Source organism: Puma concolor, chromosome D4, assembly GCF_028749965.1.
Source record: "Puma concolor isolate L17-30 chromosome D4, mPumCon1.1.hap2, whole genome shotgun sequence".
Lineage (NCBI taxonomy): Eukaryota > Metazoa > Chordata > Mammalia > Carnivora > Felidae > Puma > Puma concolor.
Window position 1 is genome coordinate 62760211 of NC_141679.1, and position 24188 is coordinate 62784398.

A 24188-nucleotide genomic window follows, 5' to 3' on the forward strand; every position below is an offset into this window, starting at 1 on the left:
TACAAAGGCGATGAGACACGCAACATCATCTAAATATTTATCCAGTGCTACATTCCAGGCCACCAGCTGTGAACACACAATAAATAACACAAGGCATCTGCCCTTGACAAGTTGTGCTCTAGTTGGAAAGACAGACATGTGAACAACTCTACAGCAGAGCAAAATTAAATTGAGGTACTGTAGAGCACAGGCTGGGGAAATAGGGAAGTGTTTTGGGGAGAGAAGGGGATTTGAGATGGGTCTTCAGAGAGGGGTAAAATTTTGATCAATGGAAAGGAGGCAGAAAGCATTTCAAAGGGAGGAACAGCCTCAGCAAAGACATGGAAGCCAGAAAGTGGATGGGATATTAGGGAATTACAAGAACTCTGGTAGAACTTCAGAAAATGTGGGCTAGGAGGCTGGACATTTAAATTAAAACTTGGAGGGCCTCAGAGTCTCCCACAAGGAATTGGTAGGTGTTGTGCGAATTTCCATGTGTGTCTTAGTTGGAGGGGGCCACAGCACAGGTTTAATATTAAATAGTGCCATGACCAGATCGGAAACAAATAGGAACATGATCAACATGAACTTTGCTTTTTTAACACATTTATTTTTTGAGAGACAGAGAGGGAGTGGGGGAGGGGCAGAGAGAGAGGGAGACACAGAATCTGAAGCAGGCTCCAAGCTCTGAGCTGCCAGCACAGAGCCCATTGTGGGGCTGGAACTCATGAACCGTGAGATCATGACCTGAGCTGAAGTCCCTTAACTGACCGAGCCACCCAGGTGCCCCAACATGAACTTTGATAAATACATCTGAGGTAGTTACTCATCTTGGCTTTTGCAACCTTCTGTCTGCTTATCTGACCACACTACTTTGGAAACCTGAATATATATCTGTTGCATTATTTGTGCCTTTTACATTGTTCTTTCTGTTCAGAATGTTCTTTCAACCCTTCACTGATTATTCCTATGTATTGACCAAACTCTGAAGTAATCTTCTCTGTACTTCTTTCTATAGCACTTTTTAAGGATAGCTAATAACAGTGCTTGTCAATCGTATTGTATTTATTGACATGTCTGTCTTTCCCTCCAGACTGTGAGTCCCTAGAAGACAAGAATGGAATCTTTAGACCTTCAATCAGCAGGATGAGACATAGTAGCTGGTTTGTTGGCCATATAGACTGACTGATTGAATGAATGGGAAAGCACTTACCAGATGTTGGAAAGATTTAAACTTAGCAATCATGTCCTTTAAGGTTTAAGTACAGGGACTCAGGAAATTTTTTCCATATTTAAACCCATTTCACTCAGGTTTTAAACATTTCTCTTCTGAAGTGCTCACTTATGCAAGCAAAATGAGTTGCTGAACCTATCAATTTATTTCCATGAAGGAAGCAATATTTCTTTCTTTGGTAATAATCTGCCAAAGAAATATTAAAGTTAATTTGTCTTTGGCTGGAGGAAATATAAATACCACTCAAAAGCCCCTGCAGTCCATGGAGGCCTACAGAAGGGGAAAAAAATCCCCTGCAGGCTGTGACAATGGGATTTGGGGGCTTGCTGGGCAGAGAAGAGGGAGGGTGGGGCTCTTTGTGAATTTTGTTGATTTCCAATTCCTTAAATGTATTTCACTAGTTGGAGGATTAAAAGGTTTACTGGTGAGAGTGTCAGTTGTCAAAGGATTGAAGATAGATTCTATAATCCTGTAAAAGAGAGCCCCGGCAGTTTCTCTATCAGGAATCTAGAAATATTTGGTATCTTGGAAATCATTCTGCCCTATTGTTAAATTCTCTTAGTTCTTCTATGACGATCCTGCTGCCCCTGGAAGAAATAGCAACTTTCATGAACCTAACGCATGTTGTTCTCATACTCTATTTGTGAGGCACTTTTTTCTCCCTGCAGTCTATCAGCTTTTGCCTCGTGAATTTCGATGCTGTGTTGTTTCATGCACACATTAAGGATTGTTATGTCTTTTTGGAAAATTAACCTCTTTATCATTATGTAGTGTGATCCTTTTTATCACTGTTAATTTTCCTTGCTGCAAAATCTGCTTTGTCTGAAATTAATATAGTTACTCCTGGTTTCTTTTCATTAGTGTTAGCATGGTACATCTTTCTCCATCCCTTTACTTTTAACCTTTCTGTGTCTTTATTTTAAGATGGGTTTTGTGTAGAAAACATATGGTGGGGGCTTGTTTTTTGTTCACTTTGACTATCACGTTGACAAAAAAAAAAAAAATGGTGTAGTCAGAGCATTAATATTCAAGTGGTTACTGATACAGTTGATTTGATATTTACCCATGTTTGTAACTATTTTCTATTTGTTGCTTTTGTTATTTCTCCCCTAACCCCTTCCTGCCTTCTCTAGTATATCAATAATATTTCTTTTTAAACTTCTTTTAGTGATTCATTTAGAGTTTATAATGTATATTCACAACTAATCTAAGTATACTTTCAAATAACACTATACCGCTGATGAGGTTTTGGGTGACGGTGGGAGTTCAGAGCTGACGGCCGAGAAAGAATTCTTGAATATGTCTTTGGTAGAAAAAGGTGATTTTATTAAAACATGGGGACAGGACTGGCGGAAGGAATAGCTGCACTGGTGGTGTGAAGAGTGACTGATTATATACTATGGAGTTGGGAGAGGTAAAAGCAAAAGGCAGACCTCCAGAAGGACTTTGGAATGCTAAAGAGGACTCTTAAGATACCTGAGGTCTTGCTATTGTCAAGCTAAGGTTGTTTTCCCTCTAGCAAAGCATTAACTTTAAGATGGTAGGGGGTTCCTGGAGAAATGTTATACTCTGTATTTGCCTCAAGTATTTGTCAATGGGCTGCAGGTTATAAGGAAATTTAATTTTACCTGCCATTTCCTTCTTGCCTTTGTTCCCCACATAACTATGGAAGGGAGGGTAATATTAAGGGTTCCAAGAAACAGAGTGTATAGGTGTCTGGAGATTAGGCTATTCATAAGATTGCCTTTTTCTTGTAATTTACTAAGGTATTTGTAAACTGATAGATGACTGTGATCTCTCTCAGTTAACCATTTGTTTTCTTTCCTTTCCTTCGTTCTTGGGCAGCCAGGAAAGCCTGGGGAATATCACACATATCCCACCTGGGAGGTGTGGGAGAGGGCAGTATGCTAGCCTGTACTTTGCCCTCAGCTTGCCTTGTGCTCCCTCATTACCATTTTATGAAGAGTGCAGGTACCTTCCAACAAGAGTATTCCCAATTCCTCCCTCCTGCCCCTTGAAATATTGCTACCATTGGTTTTACCCAATACATTGTTACTATTACTTTGAACTATTAGCTCATGAAGAATAAGAAAAGTCAAAGATTTTATTTTAACTTAATTTATTCCTTCTCCTGGGCTCTTCTCTCTTTATGTATATCCAAATTTATGATCTATATCATTTTCCTTCTCCCTGGAGAACTTCTTTTAACATTTCTTGTGGAGCAGGTCTGCTAGAACTGAATTCCTTCTTTTTTTGGTGTGAGGAAGTATTTTTCCTTCACTTATAAAGGATAATTTAGCTGAATATCAAATTCTAGGTTTGTGTTTGTTTTTTTCCCCCTCCCACACTTTAGATATTTCACTCCACTCTTCTTACGTGTTTGGTTTTTGTTGAGAATTCTTTTTTAAATTTTTTTTTTCAAAGTTTATTTATTTTTGGGACAGAGAGAGACAGAGCATGAACGGGGGAGGGGCAGAGAGAGAGGGAGACACACAATCGGAAACAGGCTCCAGGCTCTGAGCCATCAGCCCAGAGCCCGACGCGGGGCTCGAACTCACAGACCGCGAGATCTTGACCTGGCTGAAGTCGGACGCTTAACCGACTGTGCCACCCAGGCGCCCCGGTTTTTGTTGAGAATTCTGATGTAACTTTTCCTTGGTCCTTGTGTGAACCAAACTAATGCCATCTTGCACAAATCCTCCATGATGCTTGTTTTGTTTTGATTTTTTTAGTGTTCATTTATTTTTGAGAGAGAGAGAAAGAGCGTGAGTGGGGGAGGGGCAGAGAGAGAGGGAGACACAGAATCCCAAGCAGGCTCCATGCTCTTAGCTGTCAGTACAGAGCCCGATACGGGACTCGAACCCACAAACCATGAGATCATGACCTGAGCCAAAGTCAGAAGAACTTTTAAGGGAGGTGGAGTTGCTGAGATCCACCTGTCTTGTGGGCACTCAATACAGGCTTCTGTTCTAAGTCTCCTTAATAAAACATTTCTCATAAAGTTGGACTTGGTCTCTTTCTTCTGTTTTAGTCTCCTTCTGCCTTTGGAGGTCATTTTGCATACACCTCCCTTTCACAGAACAGTACTCTACAGGTTGGTGTTTTTTTTTCTGTCTGGTTTCTTTCAAGATTTTCTCATTATCCTTTTTTTTTTTTTTTGGAATTGGATATACCTAGGTGTCAACTTTTTGGCATTTATTTTGCTTGGTTTTCTCTGAGCTTCCTTGAAATCTGTGGGTTAGTGTCTGTCACTAATTTTGGGAAAAGCCATTATTACTTCAAATATTTCTTCTGCTTTATTCTCTTTCTCCTTTCCTTGTGGCATTCCAATTACATATATGTTACATCTTTTCAAATTGACTCACAAATTTATTCTGTTCTTTTTTTTTTCATTTTTATTTTTCTTTGCATTTCAGTTTGGGAGGTTTCTATTGATATATTTTCATACTCACTGATTCTTTCCTCGGGACCATGTCCAGTCTACTGACAAGCCCATCAAAGGCATTTGTCATCTACATTACAGTGTTTTTTATTCCTGGCATTTTCTTTTTATTCTTTCCTAGAGTTTCCATCTCCCTGGTTACATTACCCATCTGTTCTTTCATGTTGTCAGCTTTTACCATTAAACCCCTTGCCATAATAATCATACTTACTTTAGGGGCAACCTGGGTGGCTCAGCCGGTTAAGCTGACAGCATGGAGCCCGCTTGGGTTTCTCTCTCTCTCTCTGCCCCTCCCCTGCTCATGCTTTTTCTTTCTCTCTCTCAAAATAAATAAATGAATACACTTTTAAAAATCATACTTATTTTAAATTCCCTATCTGATAATTACAAGATCTATGTCATATCTGAGTCTGGTTCTGATCCTTGCTTTATCTCTTCAGACTATGTCTCTCTCTTTTTGCCTATTAACAGGCTTTGTAATTTTTTGTCGAAAGCCAGACACAATGTATCAGGCAATAGGAACTGAGGTGAATAGGCAGTTAGTGTGAGGCTTTGTGTTAATCTGGCTAGGACTGAGCTCTGTTTAATGTCTGCTGTACCAGTAGGTATCAGAGGCTTCAATTTCTTCCAGTATTTTTGTTTTTCAGATTTTTCTAAAAACTTCTTATATAGAGAATGTACCTCGCAGTTCTTTCAACTATAGTCCACTGTTATTATATTGGAGTGTTAGGGTGGTGGTAAGGAGCACGGGGAAGGGAAACATCCTATAGTCCTATGATTAAGTTTCATCTTTTGGTGGGCTATGACTTTCACAAGTGTTTCTTAACCCCTCCCCCACCCCTCCACCCCCTTAGGAGAGACTTGAAGGCTAAGACAAGTGGGGCTAGGTAACTTCTCATTCCTTACCTCCCCTCCACCCCACCCCTGCCATAAATATGTCTCTAGCTAAGTCTTTTCCTGTGCAGAGTAGGGCTTTCTTATGTAGAAGGCTCTGGGTATATTTCAAAATGATTTATTTTCCTCTCTTCTGCCAGAAACATGAAGATTTTTTTTTCTTGGCTCTCTCTTCCCCTTTAGAACTTGGTGAGGTTCATAGAGGTAAAACCCATGAAAGTATTGGTTTCCCCAAAGACTGCAGCCCCCAGGAGTTTCTCACTGTCACACAGTCCACATGTCACTACTAACATTTTGTTGAAGTTACCATTTAGATGTTCCTACCAGCTTCAGATGTTCCAAGGCTTCCGTCCCAGGTAAGCTGATGGTGCCTGTGATTCTCTGTACTTACCTGTCTCTCTCCAGATTTTGGCAGGCAAATGCCCTGCAACCTCAGTTCTCTGATGGGTCCAAGAAAAGTCACTGATGTTTATGTTTGTTCCACTTTGTTCTTATTTTAAGGATAGGAGTGATGACTTTCAAGTTCTTGACACAACTGGAAGCCCTCAGAACTCTGTAAAAGCAAACTTAAAGAGCATTGTCATTTATTTATTCAATTATTCACTTATAGGTACAAGGCATTGAACTAGGAACTATGGGTAGATACCATGGGTAGATATGGGTAGATAAGCAAACATGGATCCTCCCCTTGGGGAGCTTACATTCTTTAAAAAAAAAAAAAAAAAAAAAAAAAAAGATTGTTTTGGTGGCACCTGTGTGGCTCAGTCAGTTAAGTGCTCTGACTTTATCTCAGGTCATGATCTTTTTTTTTTTTTTTTTAACGTTTTATTTATTTTTGAGCCAGGGAGAGACAGAGCATGAACAGAGAGAGGGAGACACAGAATCTGAAACAGGCTCCAGGCTCTGAGCTGTCAGCACAGAGCCCAACGCGGGGCTCGAACCCATGGACCGCGAGATCATGACCTGAGCCAAAGTCAGCCGCTTAACCAACTGAGCCACCCAGGCGCCCCTCTCAGGTCATGATCTTGCGGTCCGTGGGTGTGAGCCCTGCATTGGGCTCTGTGCTGACAGTTCAGAGCCTCAAGCCTGCTTTGGATTCTGTGTCTCCCTCTCTCTCTGCCCCTCCCCTGCTTGCATTGTGTCTCTCTCTCTTCCTCAAAAATAAACATTTAAAAAATTTAAAAAATTAAAAAAAATTTTTAATTTGAATATTGTTGACAGAATGTTACATTACACAAAACACAATGCTATATTAGTTTCAGGTGTACAACATAGTGATTCAACATCTCTATAGATTATGCTTTGCTCACCACAGTGTAGTAACCATCTATTACCACACAACACTGTTATAATATCACTGACTATATTCCCTATGCTATCCTTCTTATCCCAGTGACCTACTCATTCCATAACTAGAAGCTATATCTCACATTTCTTTTCACCCATTTTGCCCATTCCTCCACCTTCCCCTTCCCTCTGGCAAATATCAGTTTGTTCTCTCTTTGTAGGTCTGCTTTTGCTTTCTTTTTTCATTCATTTGTTTTGGACCTAGAGGGTATTATGCTAAGTGAAATAAATCAGACTAAGACAAATACCAAATGATTTCACTCAAATGTGGAATCAGGGAGCTTATGTCCTAATATGGAATGGTACAAGACAACTTCTCACCCCCTGTGCTTAAATGTGTTTTAGGTGTGTAGAGGCGTTAACTTCCCCAGCTCCCACTGCAGCTGGGCCAGTGGCAGAAGCTAAGAGCAACTTTCTTATTTTTGCTTTATAAATGCCATTTTCTATTTGTGCCACAATAAGGAAAAGGTTGAAAAGCATTGGAGGTGGTAACAAGACACATACTAAATTACTGTAATAAAAGGTAGACAGTGATGTGTCAAAAAAAAAAAAAAAGGATCAGATTATAAGGTAGATATTTGGAGGCGGCAGGCATTAAATCTAAAAATTCTAGGGGCACCTAGGTGGCTCAGTCACTCTTGATTTCGGCTTAGGTCATGTGTGAGATCAAGCCCTGCATCAGGCTCTGTGCTGACAGTGCAGAGCCTACTTGGGATTCTGTCTCTCTCTCGCTTTCTCTCTGTCCCTCCTCTGTTCTTTCTCTCTCGCGCTCTTAAAATAAATAAACTTTTAAAAAAGTAGTCTTATAAAAAATAAATAAAAATAAACATTCTAGAAATATTGAGAGGGGTCACATTTGGGATGAACATGGAAAGATGAGTTGGATTTGGATGTGCAAAGAGGGAGGGGTGATTGGTGGAGAATACCTCCGGTGAAAGGCACAATGTAGGGCTGCGGAAAGGGCTGGGATGAAGAATACTGAGGAGTTTAATTTGGTTAGAACACAGGATGTGTGAAGGGGAGTAATGAGAGGCAGAAAGCAAGGTTGGGTCCATGCAGAATATGTGTCAATTTGCTTGTCTGTGTATCTACCGTGTGATATTAACTGACATTCATGATAATAATTAAGTAAGGTACCATAAAATTCAAGGTGCCTTGCAAATTGCTGAAGTTTAAATAACATTTAATATGATTCTAATGCTAAGTATGTTTACTGAGTTTTCATTGCAAATGTAAATTTGCATCTTTGGAGGATGAGTGAGTTGGATAGAGAGGGGTATGGCTATGAAGAATGAAAGTCAGTGAATAAAGCAAAAATTAGAGTCAAAATTACCCTTCAAAAAATTGTTTAAATTGCCCACAAGGTCCATTAAGCATGGTTTTATGAATACTACCTTATGCAATAATTCTTGGGCACATCAAGTTTTGAGAATAATGAAGGTAATTTTAAAAGAACAAAAAGTGGGGTAGGGAAGTTTCTAGGCAGATGTCTGGGCATTTAAGATATTCTGCATGTAAAATGATTATCAAATTTCTAAATGGTGAATAGTTGATGAGTGAATTCCAGAGTTACTGTTTGCCTGCAGAGTTTACTCCTTTTGGTTTGATACAAGGTCTCCATAACTATAATACACATTATAGACTAGCGAACAGACTGGTGATGGTGGGGGGGGGGGGTGGGGGCAGGAGTGGCAGGTGACAGTAAAACAGAAAGTAAAGTCACCTGGAACGAGGGATTTGAAAGTGCTCCAAACTCTGTTTCTTTTTTGTACATCTAGACACTTTCACCTCCCTCCCCTCTCTATCTCTTTCATGGCTTTTTATTTTATTTTCAAAGGGATGAAGGGCTTTAACAAGGGTAGAGATTACTGTTGCTAATTCACCACTATCTCAGAGAGGTAATAGAAATAATATTAAGAAAGTATAGATTTCCTTGTTTACTAAGTAAGAGGTTTTGTTTGTTTTATATCAAGACTTGCTAGCTCTTTATTTTCCTTTTTTATTATGGGATAACTTACATAAAGTACATAGATCTTAGGTGTACAGCTTGATGAATTTTCACATATGTAGTCACACCGTGTCAATATATAGAACATTTCCAGTACTTCAGAAAGCTACTTTATGCCCTCTCCCAGTTAATACCATCCCAAAGGTAACTACTATTATTTTATTTTTAACCTTTCTTTGTCTCAGTTCCAAATGACATTGCTATCATAAATGATATTGGAATGTAGAATGCACAAAGAAATAGAACGCATTCAAAACTGCAATAGATGTTTCAATAATTCATGGTTTGAGAAAAAAACAAAAACAAAAACAAAAACAAAAAAGCAAAAAAACTTTTTTTTTTTTTAACACCACGAACTAGGACATACCTATACTCATTTCTCCACAATTACAAATGGTATCTAAGAGCATCATGGCTTCCTCTGATTCACCAGTCTATAGAGTGAAAAACACAGCCACCAGGAGCTCTGCTGTGAGCATCTTCTCCTTTCTAGAAACCAGTCAGACTGAGGCTAGAATCCTAGTCCCAAACCCAAATTCCTGGGAAAGGTATCTTACTGCTCCAGCTTGAGTCAGATGTCTGCTCCTAGAATAATTCACTATGGTCAGGGGCATGGGTTCAGGCTTGTACAAAATGGCTACCAGAGGCTCATAAGTGACAGCTTGTAGATCTGTGGGGGTGGGGTGGAGAGGCAGTTCCCAGAAAAGGACTGGGTTGGGAAGATAACCTCAGAAGTCTATATTGTTGCCCTAAATCTGATTCTCAGGTTCTCCATATACTTGCTCTATGATACTAAAAAAATGATTTCTTAGTTCATATCATGATTATATATTACTTTCTTAGTCTTTTAAATGAACACAAAGAATTCCACACACTGTGTTTAAATTTTTAGAGATTATAAATCAAACTAACAAGCTGTTAGATTAAAAAGCTTTATCCTGCTACCTTGACACACCTATGTTCTAGCAAACATACATAAAATAACCCATAAGTTTCAAATACAGAATCCTTGAATCCCTGGTTGAGGTTGGTTTTCAGGACTTATTTTGTTTTGAACGACGTTTACTTCAAAAGATCTTGTTTAATTGACCCTTGCTGGAAAAACATTTTCCCATGGCATTGCTTAATACTTTAATATTTCTCCTTAGAATTAAAATTTTATAAGCCTTTCATTCCTAGAGTAAAGCAAACAAACATCAGAATTCATTATACCCACAAAGAATCTCTAAATTGCTTAGTTTTTTTTTTTTTTTTTGTTCTAGTTTAGTTCAAGGCTTTCTCACTGGCCCCTAATCTTCCTTTGTCTACAAATTCTACCTCTACTCCCACTCCTCTGGAAGACGGTAAGACCTGAGTTTCCTGAGCTGTGGCTTGAACATCTTTATGTCTTTTAAGGAAATTATCAGCGGATACATTCTAAACAAGTCATCTGAACATTCACAAACACATAAAAGAGGCGGGGTCTGGAAGTCAGAGCATGTGACCCGGACAGGCTTCAAAGCCAGCCATCTGCGTGGTCATTGGTAGCAGCTGGTAACTGGAAGAGCTTGAGAGGGTAATTGGGCGTCCCAGCTCTGCCACTAACTGGCTGAACTGGAATTGAGTCACTCAAAACTCTTTAACCTCAGCGTCATATCTGTGAAATTGGGATAAGGATCGCCACCAGCTTTGGTGGGGGGAAGGGAATCACAACTTGTCTGAGCTTCAATTTCTGTGCCTGTTACAGTTTTTTTTTTTTTTTTGTTTGTTTGTTTTTTAAATTTTTTTTTTCAACGTTTATTTATTTTTGGGACAGAGAGAGACAGAGCATGAACGGGGGAGGAGCAGAGAGAGAGGGAGACACAGAATCGGAAACAGGCTCCAGGCTCTGAGCCATCAGCCCAGAGCCTGACGCGGGGCTCGAACTCACGGACCGCGAGATCGTGACCTGGCTGAAGTCGGACGCTTAACCGACTGCGCCACCCAGGCGCCCCTGTTACAGTTTTTTTAAGACCGTGTCCTGTCCACCTCACAGGGGTTTTGGGGCTGAGTGGGAGAAGGCACAACCTTTCGGAGGAGCTTCAGTTTCTACATGTGTAAAAAGCTTAGAACACGCGGCTAGCCCACCAAAATCCGTGTTAAAACAGGAAAATGGACGGGAAAACTTTGCAGAATGTAGAAGGCTATGCAGTATGAATTATCTCGTACTGATAACACAACAAAGAGACCTAAAAAAACGACTGTGAGTCTCTTTCGTTCTGGCTCCAATGTTACAACCCCCAACGTAAACCAAGACCACTCTTTTAAATCATTCCTGCGGCTGGGAGCAGCTACAGAGACCTTGCCACGCCCCACTGGGCCCAAAAGGGCCGGGAGGGGGCGTGGCCCAGCCCAGCCCAGCCCGCCCATCACGACGCCCCGCCCCGCCCCGTCGCGCCCGCGCCTGCGCCGTGCACACCAACCGGCCTCGAGCGCCCCGGCGGGAGGTAAGGGGTTTGCGGGAGGCTGCTTCGGGGGCGTCAGGCCCTGTCCGGCTGGGCGCTGAACCCGCGCGCGCGCGAGAGGCGCCGGGTGGGAAGCCCGGCATCAGGCCCGGAGTGCGAGCGCTTTGGGGGTCCTCCTGGCTCCACGAAGTGGCGGTTTCGTTTTTGGAAGCTCTCTTCGAAGCGGGTGTTGGGAGGCGGCCGACAGGGCGAGCTTGGCGGCCTCCCGGGGTCGCGGGGTGGGAAAGTTTCCTGCGCCTGATCTGCCCGTGACGCAGTGTGGGCCCTAGGTCGTCCGGGTCGCAGGGTCGCCGGCGCCTTGGTCCCGAGACCGCTCGTGCATCCGTTCCCAGGTGGCGGCGTCTGGTGTTTGTGGCCCAGGGGTGCCGGGGGCGACACAGCGAGCGAGAGGCGACTCCAGGCTCGGGGGCAATGAGGGGAGGACTGGGGAGCCAGAAATCGGAGCCTCCTGTCAGCCACATCGGAAGGTGGTTCTGGAAGGTCCCGCATCTCACTCCCTCCTTTATAAATTCAGAATCAGAGGGCTTAGAGAAGAGACCATATGGGAGGACTTGGGGCCATGACTTTTCTTTCCCAAGTCAGTGCCCCGTCTCGGGGGGACGTGCCTGAGAACATTCGGGGCCACCAGTGGGAAGACCTGTGGGATCTCTAGGACGGTGTTCATCGCTTTTGGGGGGCGGAAGGTTGCCGGCAGTTTTGGAGGTTTTTTTTGGTAATTGGGGCTGTTTCACTTTTAAATAACCTCTTAAGTAATTTAGTGAACCTCCCAGTACTCTTTCCTCACGGGAAACCTGAGTGTTAAGGGTACGCAGGTAATAATAGTTGTAAGCACCCAAGGATCGGTTGCAGAGCACCTGGCACCCCCGCCTCCACAAGTATTAGGGCAGCTCTTGACTTATAAATGTCAGTTGGCCCATGTGAAACATCAGTTAATACATTTTTTAAGAAGTCTATTTATTTTGAAATAATTTTACAATTACAGAGGAGTTTCAAAAGAATAGAGTTTTCAGGGCGCCTGGGTGGCTCAGTCAGTTGAGCCTCAGGTCGTGGTCTCAGGGTTAGCGAGTTTGAGCCGTCGCATGGGGCTCTCTGCTGTTAGCACAGAGCCAGCTTAGGATCCTTTGTCCCTCTACCCCCACCCCACCTCTCTGCACCTACCCCGCTTGTGCTGTCTCAAAAAAAAATTTTTTTTAATAAAAAAAAAGTTCTTTACAGCTTTTAAAAAAAAAAATGTTAACACCTTATATATTATAGTACAGTAATCAAAATTTTAAAAGTTATCATTAGTACAATTCTATTAACCAAACTACCACTTTTTTTTTTTTTTTCAGATTTCATAATTTTTTTATACTAATGGACTTTGTTTCTGTTCTGGGATCCAGTATAAGATCCCACATTGCTTTTAATCGGAGTGGCTCATTAGTCTTTTCTTGTTTTTCCACATCTTGACACTTTTGAAAAATCCTGGTCAGTTATTTTGTAGAGTGTCCCTCAATTGGATTTTGTCTGATATATTCTTATGATTAGATTACAGCTGTGCATTTTTTGTTGATGCCGCGGAAGTGGATGTACCTTCTCAGTTCCTCATATGAGAGGTTCATGTTATGAGACACTGCTTTTGATATTATTGATCACTTGGTTAAGATGGTGACTGCTATGATTCTCTAACATAAATTTACTACTTTTCCCTTGTAATGGGAGAGTTTCTAAACTATGCAGGTATCTTGTTTCTCCTCAGACTTTTCACTTGCTGACTTTACCATCCATTGATGGAAGTTGCCTTCATTGATTATTACTGTGATTATTTTAAAGCGTTTTTAAAAATATTTACTTATTTTTGAGAGAGAGAGACAGAGTATGAGCAGGGGAGGGGCAGAGAGAGAGGGAGACACAGAATCGGAAGCAGGATCCAGGCTCTGAGCCATTAGCACAGAGCCCGACGTGGGGCTCAAACTCACAAACTGGGAGATCATGACCTGAGCTGAAGTCGGATGCTCAACCAACTGAGCTGCCCAGGCGCCCCTATTCTTTCTTTGACAGACATGTGTCTTTCATCTTCTACAAAATATTCTCTTCTTTGTTCAGTCCTAGTATACACATCAAGGATTTTCAGGATTTCTTACTCATACTCCTATAAAAAAACAAATTTACTGATTAGCATACAGTATAGTTGTGTGTAGTTCTTTTTGTCTTCAGCCTTTTAGTATCCTCTTAAAATATATTTTTCCATGGGCAGCTGGGTAGCTCAGTTGGTTAAGCATCCGACTCTTGATTTCTGCTCAGGTCATGATCTCATGGTTTGTGGGATCGAGCACTGCGTAAGGCTCTGCACTGGCAGCACAGAGCCTGCTTGGGATTCTCTCTCTCTCTCTCTCTCTCTCTCTCTCTCTCTCTCTCTCTCTCTCTGTCTCAAATAAATAAATAAATAAATAAATAAATAAAAACTTTAAAAAAATTGTTGTCCAGTTACCTAGATTATTTTCTTCCCCCACTTCTTTCAGTGTGGTTATGCTATTCGTTGGTAATAGTTTTGTTTTTTTTTATAGCATGTGTTCCATTTTGTGTTCCTCCACATTTTGTGTTCTTTTTTTAATTTTCAAAGTTTCATTCTTTGTAGTGTATAGTTCTGTGAACTTTGACAAATGCATGTAATTATATTATCTACCACCACCTTCATGATACAGAACAATTCTATCACCCCAAATATTTCATTACGTTTTTAAAAAAATGTTACAAGGAAATCAACTGTACAGAAGTTTAGGAGGTTAGGCATTTTTGTGTGTTTTGTCTCTTTTATAGGCATATTTTACACAGCTGTGATGTTAATGTAAATGTATTTTTTATTTTTGTGGCTTAATTGGAAATACGTTCCAATTTTTTAAATGTATTTTTAGTGTTTATTTTATTGTTTGTTTATTTTTGAGAGAGAGAGAGAGAGAGAGAGAGAGAGAGAGAGAGAGCCATGTATGATCAAGGGAAGGGCAGAGAGGGAGACAGAGGATCTGAAGTGGGCTCCATGTTGACAGGAGAGAGCCTGATGTGGGACTGAACCCACAGAACCGCAAGATCATACCTGAGCCAAAGTCAGACACCCAATTAACTGAGCCACCCAAACATTCCCGCGTGTTTACTTTTGAGAGAGAGAGCAAGCCGGGGAGGGGCAGGGAGGAGGGAGGTACCGAGGATGCCAAGTGGGCTCTGTGCTGACAGCAGAGAGCCAGATGTGGGACTTGAACTCATGAACTGTGAGATCAAGAAATGTTGAAATACACTTTTACCTATTATTCAATTATATTTTAAAACCACATTTTGGGGGTACCTGGCTGGCTTAGTTGGTAGAGCCTGTGACTCTTGATCTCGGGGTTGTGAGTTTGAGCCCCACGTTGAACGTAGAGATAAAATAAAAATAAAAAATAAATAAACCCACATTTTGTATATTGGATGAAGACTTTCCTTTAGCAGCTTACAAAGATTATTTGAGCTATTTTATGATTGGAGCCACTGCTGGACAACTTTCTGTTTTAATAACATCATGATTTATGCAATTATTTGAATGTTATACAGTAAAACCTTGGATTGCAAGTAACTTGGTCTGCGAGTGTTCTGCAAGATGAGCAAACATTTCTAACAAAAGTTGACTTGATAAATGATTGGTGTTTTGCCATAGGAGTAGTACTTCTACATGGTGCTGAATGTCACATGATCACAACTGAGCCAATGTTTCTTGAAATTTGCTTTGATAGGAGTGCTTTGGACTCCAAGCATGTTTCTGGAATGCATTATGCTTGCAAACCAAGTTTATACTGTATTCTCATTTTAGTGTTATATAAGCATTTTATTATAATTTTATAAAAATGGAAATGGTGGCGAGAAGGAAAAAAAGACTGGCCAGAGGGAGACCAAGAGTTAGAAAAGTCTCTAGGGAGGTTCTTGGGGCAAAATGTCTTCCCTGATAGATGGCTTTAATGAGACACCAGATTTTCCTTGGACACAGAAAGCTGAGGGTAGAATCATGCACAACTCTAACCTGGAAATATCACTTTTGGAACTGAAAAAAAAAAAAATCATCATAGCATCGGGGAACAGTGCCAACAAGTCAAATATTTAATAATTAGGGTTGTTATGTACACCATAAGCTGGTTAGTGGAAGGGAAAGCAGAAACATTAGAGTTGTGTATCAAATGATACATAAATTTTAGAGGCAGGTGGAATATAAAAGAACATCTAGACAGAGGGAGCATCACTGCAATGCCAAAAGTAGAGGTTGGGTGATAATACTTAGATTGGGTTTATCTACTTATGAACATTGTATTTTTTTGTTCAAATAATAGGGAACTCTTGGAAGTTTTTGTTCAGAGGAGTAGCATGTTGCAGTTGGTGTTTGAGTTCTATTAATTGGTGGTAGTCTGAGGAAAAACCTAGAAGAGGGGAAAGAGTCTAAAGGCAGGCCAATTAAGACACTTGTAAGGTGCTATGCATATTGCATTGTTGGAGTGATGGAACTAGAAATGATGAAGAAGAGACATGTGAAAAAATATTTTATTCCATCAGCATATATTGAGTATCAGGTATGGTAAGAAAATAGGAATGGTGGTAGATGTAAAGATTTCTTCCTATAGTATATAATCTGCATGGTAGAGAAAAACACAAGCAATGTGATAAACTGGGAACATTGTGAGACAAATAATTGATAATTTATGAGTCTATTATATGTTAAATATAATAAAGAAAAAGACATCCCCTGTAGTAAAATAGATACATAGCACTAGTAGGCAATTCATAAGAGTGCAAATGGCTAATAAATAAATCCTACCATTTTTGAATGTCTAAGGAGAACCATACCATGTATTGGTGGGAATATGGATAAATGGGCATTTTGATATGTTGCTAATGGGAATGTAAATAGGCACAACCTTTGGGACATGTGGTATCAAAACTTAAAAAAAATTTGTGCACATATACTATTTCTAGTTATTTTGAAGAACCATCATAGATGGTAGTATGGATTTATGTGTAAGAAGGGTACTTATGCTGTAGTGTAGTTTACAATAGTGGAAAATTGGAACAACCTAAATAGCCAGCAACAGATGATTAAATTATGGAGCATCTATGTAATGTAACACTATGCTTCTATAAAAGATGCATTATAGAAAAATAATAATTTACATGCAAAGATTTTTATTATTCAAAATAAATCTTTTTTTCTTTCATTCATTTATCCACCCAGTAACAGTGTACTTTATTATAATCATAGCTCCTCACCATTCATCTCCTTTGGGTTTATTATTAAAGTGTGCCTTTTAGTAGTTCTTTTTAAATTTTTTTTTTCTTTTTTTTTCAACGTTTTTATTTATTTTTTTTTGGGACAGAGAGAGACAGAGCATGAACGGGGGAGGGGCAGAGAGAGAGGGAGACACAGAATCGGAAACAGGCTCCAGGCTCCAAGCCATCAGCCCAGAGCCTGATGCGGGGCTCGAACTCACGGACCGCGAGATCGTGACCTGGCTGAAGTCGGACGCTTAACCGACTGCGCCACCCAGGCGCCCCAGTAGTTCTTTTTAAAAAAAAATTATTTTTTTATTTTGAGAGAGTGAGCGAGCGAGGAAGGGGCAATTTTTTTTTTTTTTTTTTTAAGTGTATGCTTCTTGGGGCTTATGTACATTTTCAGTTTGAGGTCTTGCATCTTAATTCTCAACATATTCTCTCTTTTTGTTTTCTTTCAGCATATTCGCTTTGAATGATATTTTCACCACTTTCTTTATTTTTCCTTTATGGGACTCCTATTTGTTACTGAGCTTCTCATTTTATCGTTTATGTTTTCCATCTCTTTATTCCTCTGACTGATATCTTCCAATCAATAATTCTCTCTTCAGCTACATAGTTTACTATTTAACCTAATTTTAGGTTTTTATTTTTCAAATTTGTACTTGGTTTTTCAGGTTAGCCTGATATGATCTCATAGTATTACCTAACTTGTAAAAATATTTTATTCCTTCCTTTGTATCTTTGAATATTTTTAACTGTACCTATTTTAATTTTCTTTAAAAAAATTTTTAATGTTTATTTTGAGAAAGAGAGCAAGAGAGCGGGGGCGGGACAGAAAGAGGGAGACAGAGTATCCAAAGCAGGCTTTGTGCAGTGAGTGCAGAGCCCGATGTGGGGTTCAAACTCTTGAACTGTGAGATCATGACCTGAGCTGAAATCAGGAGTGGGCTACTTAACTGACTGAGCCACCCAGATGCCCTTTAATTTCCTTTTTAGATTATTATGTCTAGTCCCGTAGCTATGAATTTTCCTGTTAGCTCTGTGGACTCTTTTGGCAATGAACTTATCCATATATCTCCAATTCCCACTTAACTACTGTAGCTGTTCAACTCTCTTTATTTTTGATGTGTGGAGATTTTCTTTTTTTTGCTTTCAAGCTTAGACATAAAAACCAAGTTACTAAGTCGATGAGATAGTCTATATAACCAACACTTCAGGATTTTCAACTGTGAAGGAAAGGAGAGAAACAACATTATTTATAGTTCTTAATGCTTCTGGAGTGATCTCTTTTTTTTTTAATATCATAAAACAATGGACTCTGTCCTCTGAAATAACTAAAAAATACATTAATAATTATTCATAAAGATTCAGGGACTCCATAAAGTATATTTGGGAACCTCTGTCCATAATGGACCCTGGTTTAAGACACCTTAACCCATTGGGATTAACATAGCTTAAAATTTTTTTAAATGTAGGAGAGGTTGTGGGCTAATGAGACGGCATGAAAGCAAGGTTGCACAACAGTGGTTCTCAAGTTTAGTTAAGCTGTGGAGTCCTTTACTGATGTAAAATCTAATAAGCTCAAATTTATGAAATATATATAAGTAAATTTTCTCCAGTTGAAGCAGCCATGGGATCCTGGAGCCTGCTCACTTGCCAGCCTCTGCCCTCACCTATCCTGGGGCCAAAAATATACCCTTTGACATTCTGCAACACTGGTAGAAGACTACTGGTGAATTAGAAAGAACATTTGATAGTACTCTCAGGAATTCTTTCTTATTCCAGCTCTGTTACTGGTTATTTGTATTGGTTGTAGACAATGTTCATCATTGTCTACATTGTAAGAAAGGGAAGAGGCAGTTTAAAGGACTTCAATGAAAAAGAATTGCATATGATGTTATATTTAAAGTATGTAATTACATAGTTACATTATGATGTTAGAAATGGAGTTTGGGGGCCCCTGGGTGGCTCAGTTGGTTAAGGCTGACTCTTGATTTTGGCCCCACTCTCTCTCTTAGAATAAGTAAATAAACAAACATTTTTTTTTTAAAAAAATGAAGTTTGATACAAGCAGAAATGTTATGAATTTTTTTCTAATTTTGCCATTTGACATCTTTTTTTATTTTTTATTTTTTTTTTAAATTTTTTTTTCAACGTTTATTTATTTTTGGGACAGAGAGAGACAGAGCATGAAGGGGGGAGGGGCAGAGAGAGAGGGAGTCACAGAATCCGAAGCAGGTTCCAGGCTCTGAGCCATCAGCCCAGAGCCTGACGCGGGGCTCGAACTCACGGACCGCGAGATCGTGACCTGGCTGAAGTCGGACGCTTAACCGACTGCGCCACCCAGGCGCCTCATTGACATCTTTTTTTAAAAAGGTTAGTCTTGTGCAAGATATACTGGGAAATGAAAACTTGGCAGTAAATTCATGGCTTTTTTTAAAAAAGGTATTTAAGCATATACATTCTTATATGGAAAAAACCAGACATCAAAATGGAAAGAGGGGCACCTGGGTGGCTCAGTCGGTTCAGCGTCCGACCTCGGCTCAGGTCACGATCTCACACTCCGTGAGTTTGAGCCCCACATTGGGCTCTGTGCTGATAGCTCGGAGCCTGGAGCCTGCTTCAGATTCTGTGTCTCCCTCTCTCTCTGCCCCTCCCCTGCTCATGCTCTGTCTCTCTGTCTCAAAAATAAATAAAAACATTAAAAAATAAAAAAAATGGAAAGAACGGGAGAAAGAAAATGGAAAGCTTAGTTAACTATGGGTGAGGAGATGATTGATTTTTTTTAATTTAAAATTTTTAAAAAATCTTTATGTATTTTTGAGAGACAGAGCATGAGCAGGGAAGGGCAGAGAGAGGGAGACACAGAATCTGAGGCAGGCTCCAGGCTCTGAGTTGTCAGTACAGAGCCTGACACGGGCTTGAACCCATGAACTGCAAGATCATGACCTGAGTTAAAGTCAGATGCTTAACTGAGCCACCCAGGCGCCCCTGATTGATTTTACTTTATTCTCTTTTTTGTTTTTTCTTTTTTCTTTTTCATATTCTCTTAAAGTGAATATACATTACTTTTGTGGAGAGAAAAGAGTTTCAAAATAAAAATTTTTTTAAGTTTACTTATTTTGAAGAGAGAGAAAGAGAGCATGAGCAGGGGAGGGGCAGAGAGAGACGCAGAGCAAGAATCCCAAGCAGGCTCTATGCTGTCAGCGCACAGCCCAGTGCGGGGCTTGATCTCATGAACTGTGACATTATGACTTGAATTGAAATCAAGAGTTGGTTGCTGAACCAACTGAGCTACCCAGGTGCCCCTAAAATAAAAGATTTCTTCAAGAAAAAACAAGTCATTCAAGTTCAGAACTAAGTTGAATATATATTTAGAATAAATCATAAAATTACCTCGTTGTTGGCTTTTGAAAATAATAGAAACTGATTAAAAACATTCTTAAATATTTCCCTTTTAGGTTTTTCCATGTGAGTGGGGAAGACAGTTGCTGCAAGTAGAAGTGACATAACATTTTTCTAGAATGTCTGAAGATGAAGAAAAAGTGAAATTACGCCGTCTTGAACCAGCTATCCAGAAATTCATTAAGATAGTAATCCCAACAGACCTGGAGAGGCTAAGAAAACACCAGATAAATATTGAAAAGGTGAGTTTTTTCATTTTCTGCCACGAGAAACAGTTACATATTCTGATTTATACTTGTGCATTTCAGCTAAATTTAGAATATTAGATAAGAAGCTTTGCTAAAATATCCATCTCCTATTGATTTAACAATATTCATTTTTTCATCTGGGTTTTGTTTTACAAATATACCTCTCATATTCTTCATTTTTTAGGGAGGAATATTAGAATAGAAACTATGCCTTTTGGGGCGCCTGGGTGGCGCAGTCAGTTAAGCGTCCGACTTCAGCCAGGTCACCATCTCACGGTCCGTGAGTTCGAGCCCCGCGTCGGGCTCTGGGCTGATGGCTCAGAGCCTGGAGCCTGTTTCCGATTCTGTGTCTCCCTCTCTCTCTGCCCCTCCCCCGTTCATGCTCTGTCTCTCTCTGTCCCAAAAATAAATAAACGTTGGAAAAAAAAAAATTAAAAAAAAAAAAGAAACTATGCCTTTTAAGTTGTACATGCTGACATATTAAGTAGTTAATAATTAACATACGAATCGTTTGATAGTGTACCATAATGTAAAGGCAGTGAACTTTGGCTAAGGGGCCTGCCTTAATTTCATTCACCTCATGGCAAGTTTTTTGAACTTTGGGGTCTATCAGTAACTCCTATCCTCTTTAGGTGCATGTAGCATAAAGAGGTAAATCATTGTGTGATATGAGGGAATTTCCCAAATTGACTTCTTCCCATTGAGGAAAGCCCCAAATTGAGAAATAGCACCTAGAGATCAGTTTAGGAAATAGGTAGAGGGAAGCACTAGTCTCAGGGACTGTGCTGAAGGTTGCATAGAACCTGGACAGGTCAGTGTCTGGTGGAAGAGTTGTGGCATTCATGGGAGCATCAGGTTTACTGAGTACTGAGCATTGATTTGGCAGTTTATGTGGTTTCATTTGCTATAGGACAGGTCAGTGGGATTTGCTCCTTAAAAATGATCTCTCCCAGTGTAAATTTTTTTATTTTTAATTTTTATTTTTTAGCTTATCTTTTTAATTTGTTTTCTAATGTTTATTTTTGAGAGAGAGAGAGAGAGAGAGAGAGAGAGAGACAGACAGAGCACGAGCGGGGTAGGGGCAGAGAGAGAGGGAGACAGAATCTGAAGCAGGCTCCAGGCTCTGAGCTGTCAGCACACAGCCGGATATGAGTCTGGAATCCACGAACCGCAAGATCATGACCTGAGCGAAAGTTGGATGCTTAACCAACTGAGCCACCCAGGTGCCCTTATTTATTTATTTTTTTGAACGTTTTTTTTTTTTTTTTTTCAACGTTTATTTATTTTTGGGACAGAGAGAGACAGAGCATGAACGGGCGAGGGGCAGAGAGAGAGGGAGACACAGAATCGGAAACAGGCTCCAGGCTCTGAGCCATCAGCCCAGAGCCCGACGCGGGGCTCGAACTCACGGACCGTGAGATCGTGACCTGGTTGAAGTCGGACGCTCAACCGACTGCGCCACCCAGGCGCCCCTGAACGTTTTTTTTTTTTGAGAGACAGACAGCAGGGGAGGAGCAGAGAGAGAAGGGGACAGAGGATCTGAAGTGGGCCCTGCACTGACAGCACAGAGCCCCGTGTGGGGTTTCAACTCACCAACTGTGAAATGATGACCTGAGCCGAAGTCCGTAGCTCAACTGACTGAGCCACCCAGGTGCCCCTCCCCCACTATGCATATTAAGCCGTGTCACTTTGTGTTAATTTTTTGTGGTGGGGGGTGGTGTGGAAGTGGTCATTAAGCCTTTCAGTGTAAACAATATTTATCACCCTCACCTGAGCACATTATACAACTAAGAAGAGTGTCAGTTTTTTCCCCAGTAGATACCATCTGTCTTCCTAGTATTTAAATCTTTTTAAAAAGTATAGACAATAAGTGCCAAGAATATGAAGATGGAAATTTCAATGCAAATATGAAGCTATCTAGAATTCAAGATTAGTATTTTGTCATCTTTTAATTTCTTTATCTGTAAACAATAAGTACTGTGACTTTTTAGGGTGGAGGAGTTTTCTGGTAAACTGGTTATTCTTGTTATGAGCCAAAACAAATTATAGGGTTCCATGCTTTCATTAATGAGGAGGGCTCATTGTTTTTTTCTTTTTAATTTTTTTTTAAGTTTATATATTTATTTTGAGAGAGAGAGACAGCATGAGCAGGGGAGGGGCAGAGACAGAGACAGAGAGAGAGAGAGAATCTCAAGTAGGCTCCTCACTGCCAGCGCAGAGCCTGATTCAGGGCTTGAACCCACGAAACTGTGAGGTCATGACCTGAGCAGAAACCGAGAGTCCAACACTTAACTGACTGAGCCACCCAGGCGCCCTGAGGAGGGCTCATTCTTTTAGTACTATATTAATATAGAAGTAGGGTTGTTTACTTTTGATTGATCATACCTGGGTGGGAGGTTGATAAGGTGTGTTTTAAAGTCCTGAGCTCATATCAAAGTGCTCAGTTACAAAGACGACAAGAATTTAGCAGATAAGTTGATTCTGAAAGACAGAAATAGGTGGACTGTTGTCTTATGTTACCTTTGAGGTTCGGCGTGTCTTTCATTTCCCTTTTCTTATACTTATTCTGTATGAAAGTGCCTGCCATCATTCCCTCAGGTCCTAGCCATGTGTACCACCCAGTCAGTCATCAATGGAAAAGCCAGAACCCTGGGAACAAGGGAGGTAGGGATAGGAAGGATTTATTATCGGTTTGATTAGTTGTGCCAGACTTGCTAAGAAAATTATTCCAGAGGTATATTCCTCTTTGTCTACCATAACATTTTTACTTTAGCATTTTGTGAAATCTTTACTTAACGTGAAAGTTTTAGACAATGTTGGAATAATTATAATTCACAGTGTAGGGGATATCTGCAGCTAAGCAAACTCCTACTGATCTGTGTTTTATTCTATATTCTTGATCATAATACTCTCTGTAGGATTTCTAGTTTTGCATGAAAGTGACTTGTGTGTGTGTGTGTCTGTGTATGATTGAATAGCATATTTTAATAGTTTATGGTAACGTAAAAACATTTAAAAGCTGCAATGTTCACCATGGACAAAAGAGTTAAGAGCTAGGTTTGGGCTCCAGGTGTGTGACAGTGCCTTATTTTGAAAAAGGCATATTCTTCCTGGGGGAACGGTGTAGACAGATCACATATTTATTATGTTAGCCATCCGTCATCCAGTATGAATTTAAAAGAAGAAAGTCACACTGAAGGGAAATTGAAGGTCAGCCTTAGTGGAGTGACGCTGCAACACCCGAACACAATGGGTGCAGTGTGCCGTGGGCACCTGTGACGCTCTGCCACGGGTCCTTCAGCACTACACTGTATTGCACGTGGTAGATGTGATTAGATTGTGATGCTGAAATCAAAGTGTTAGCATCCAGCTTTCTTGGCTAACGTAAGATAGACCTAAGCACAGCGGATAGAAACAACATGATTATATGCTTAGAACATAATTTTCTTTGTTTCAGGTTGCAGGGTTGGGAGGAAACTTACTGCGTAGCACGTACTGTGTTAGTATATGGTTAAAGTACAAGTGGCAGAAAAGCCCCAAGTAGCGTACCATATCAGATAGGCGTTTTTCGTTTTTGCTTTTATTTTGAACCTCTCACAGTTAGGGAGCACTCCAGGGCTGCAGTGGCAGCTCAGCGGTCATTAAAGACTCTGGCTCTTCTTATCTTGCTCTCGGATCCTCAGCTGGTTTCTATCTTGCATGTAAAATGGCAGCTCCAGCTATCACATCAGCTATTACGTTCCAGCTAAGATGAAATAAAGAGAATCATATTGTTGCTAATTGTGTTCTGTTTTCTGTCCTCTCTTTTTTTCTTTTAAAGAGAATCCTCCTGTTCTTGTTTCATGGATGCAGTATCATCCATGGGGTATTATTATTTAAGTTT

General features: G+C 40.3%; 1 protein-coding gene across 2 annotated transcripts in view; it reads left to right on the forward strand.

Annotated features, from left to right (window-relative positions):
* The first annotated feature begins 11308 nt into the window (after positions 1–11308).
* STX17 (syntaxin 17) overlaps positions 11309–24188 on the forward strand; it is a 66368-nt gene continuing 53488 nt past the window's right edge. For both annotated transcript variants that reach the window (XR_015242893.1, XM_025913012.2), the window contains exons 1-2: positions 11309–11369; positions 20114–20299. Coding sequence is in view for 1 of the 2 variants with exons in the window: in XM_025913012.2 (XP_025768797.1) it covers positions 20177–20299 (123 nt within the window). In the remaining variant the exon portion in view is untranslated. The remainder of the gene's footprint in view (positions 11370–20113; positions 20300–24188) is intronic.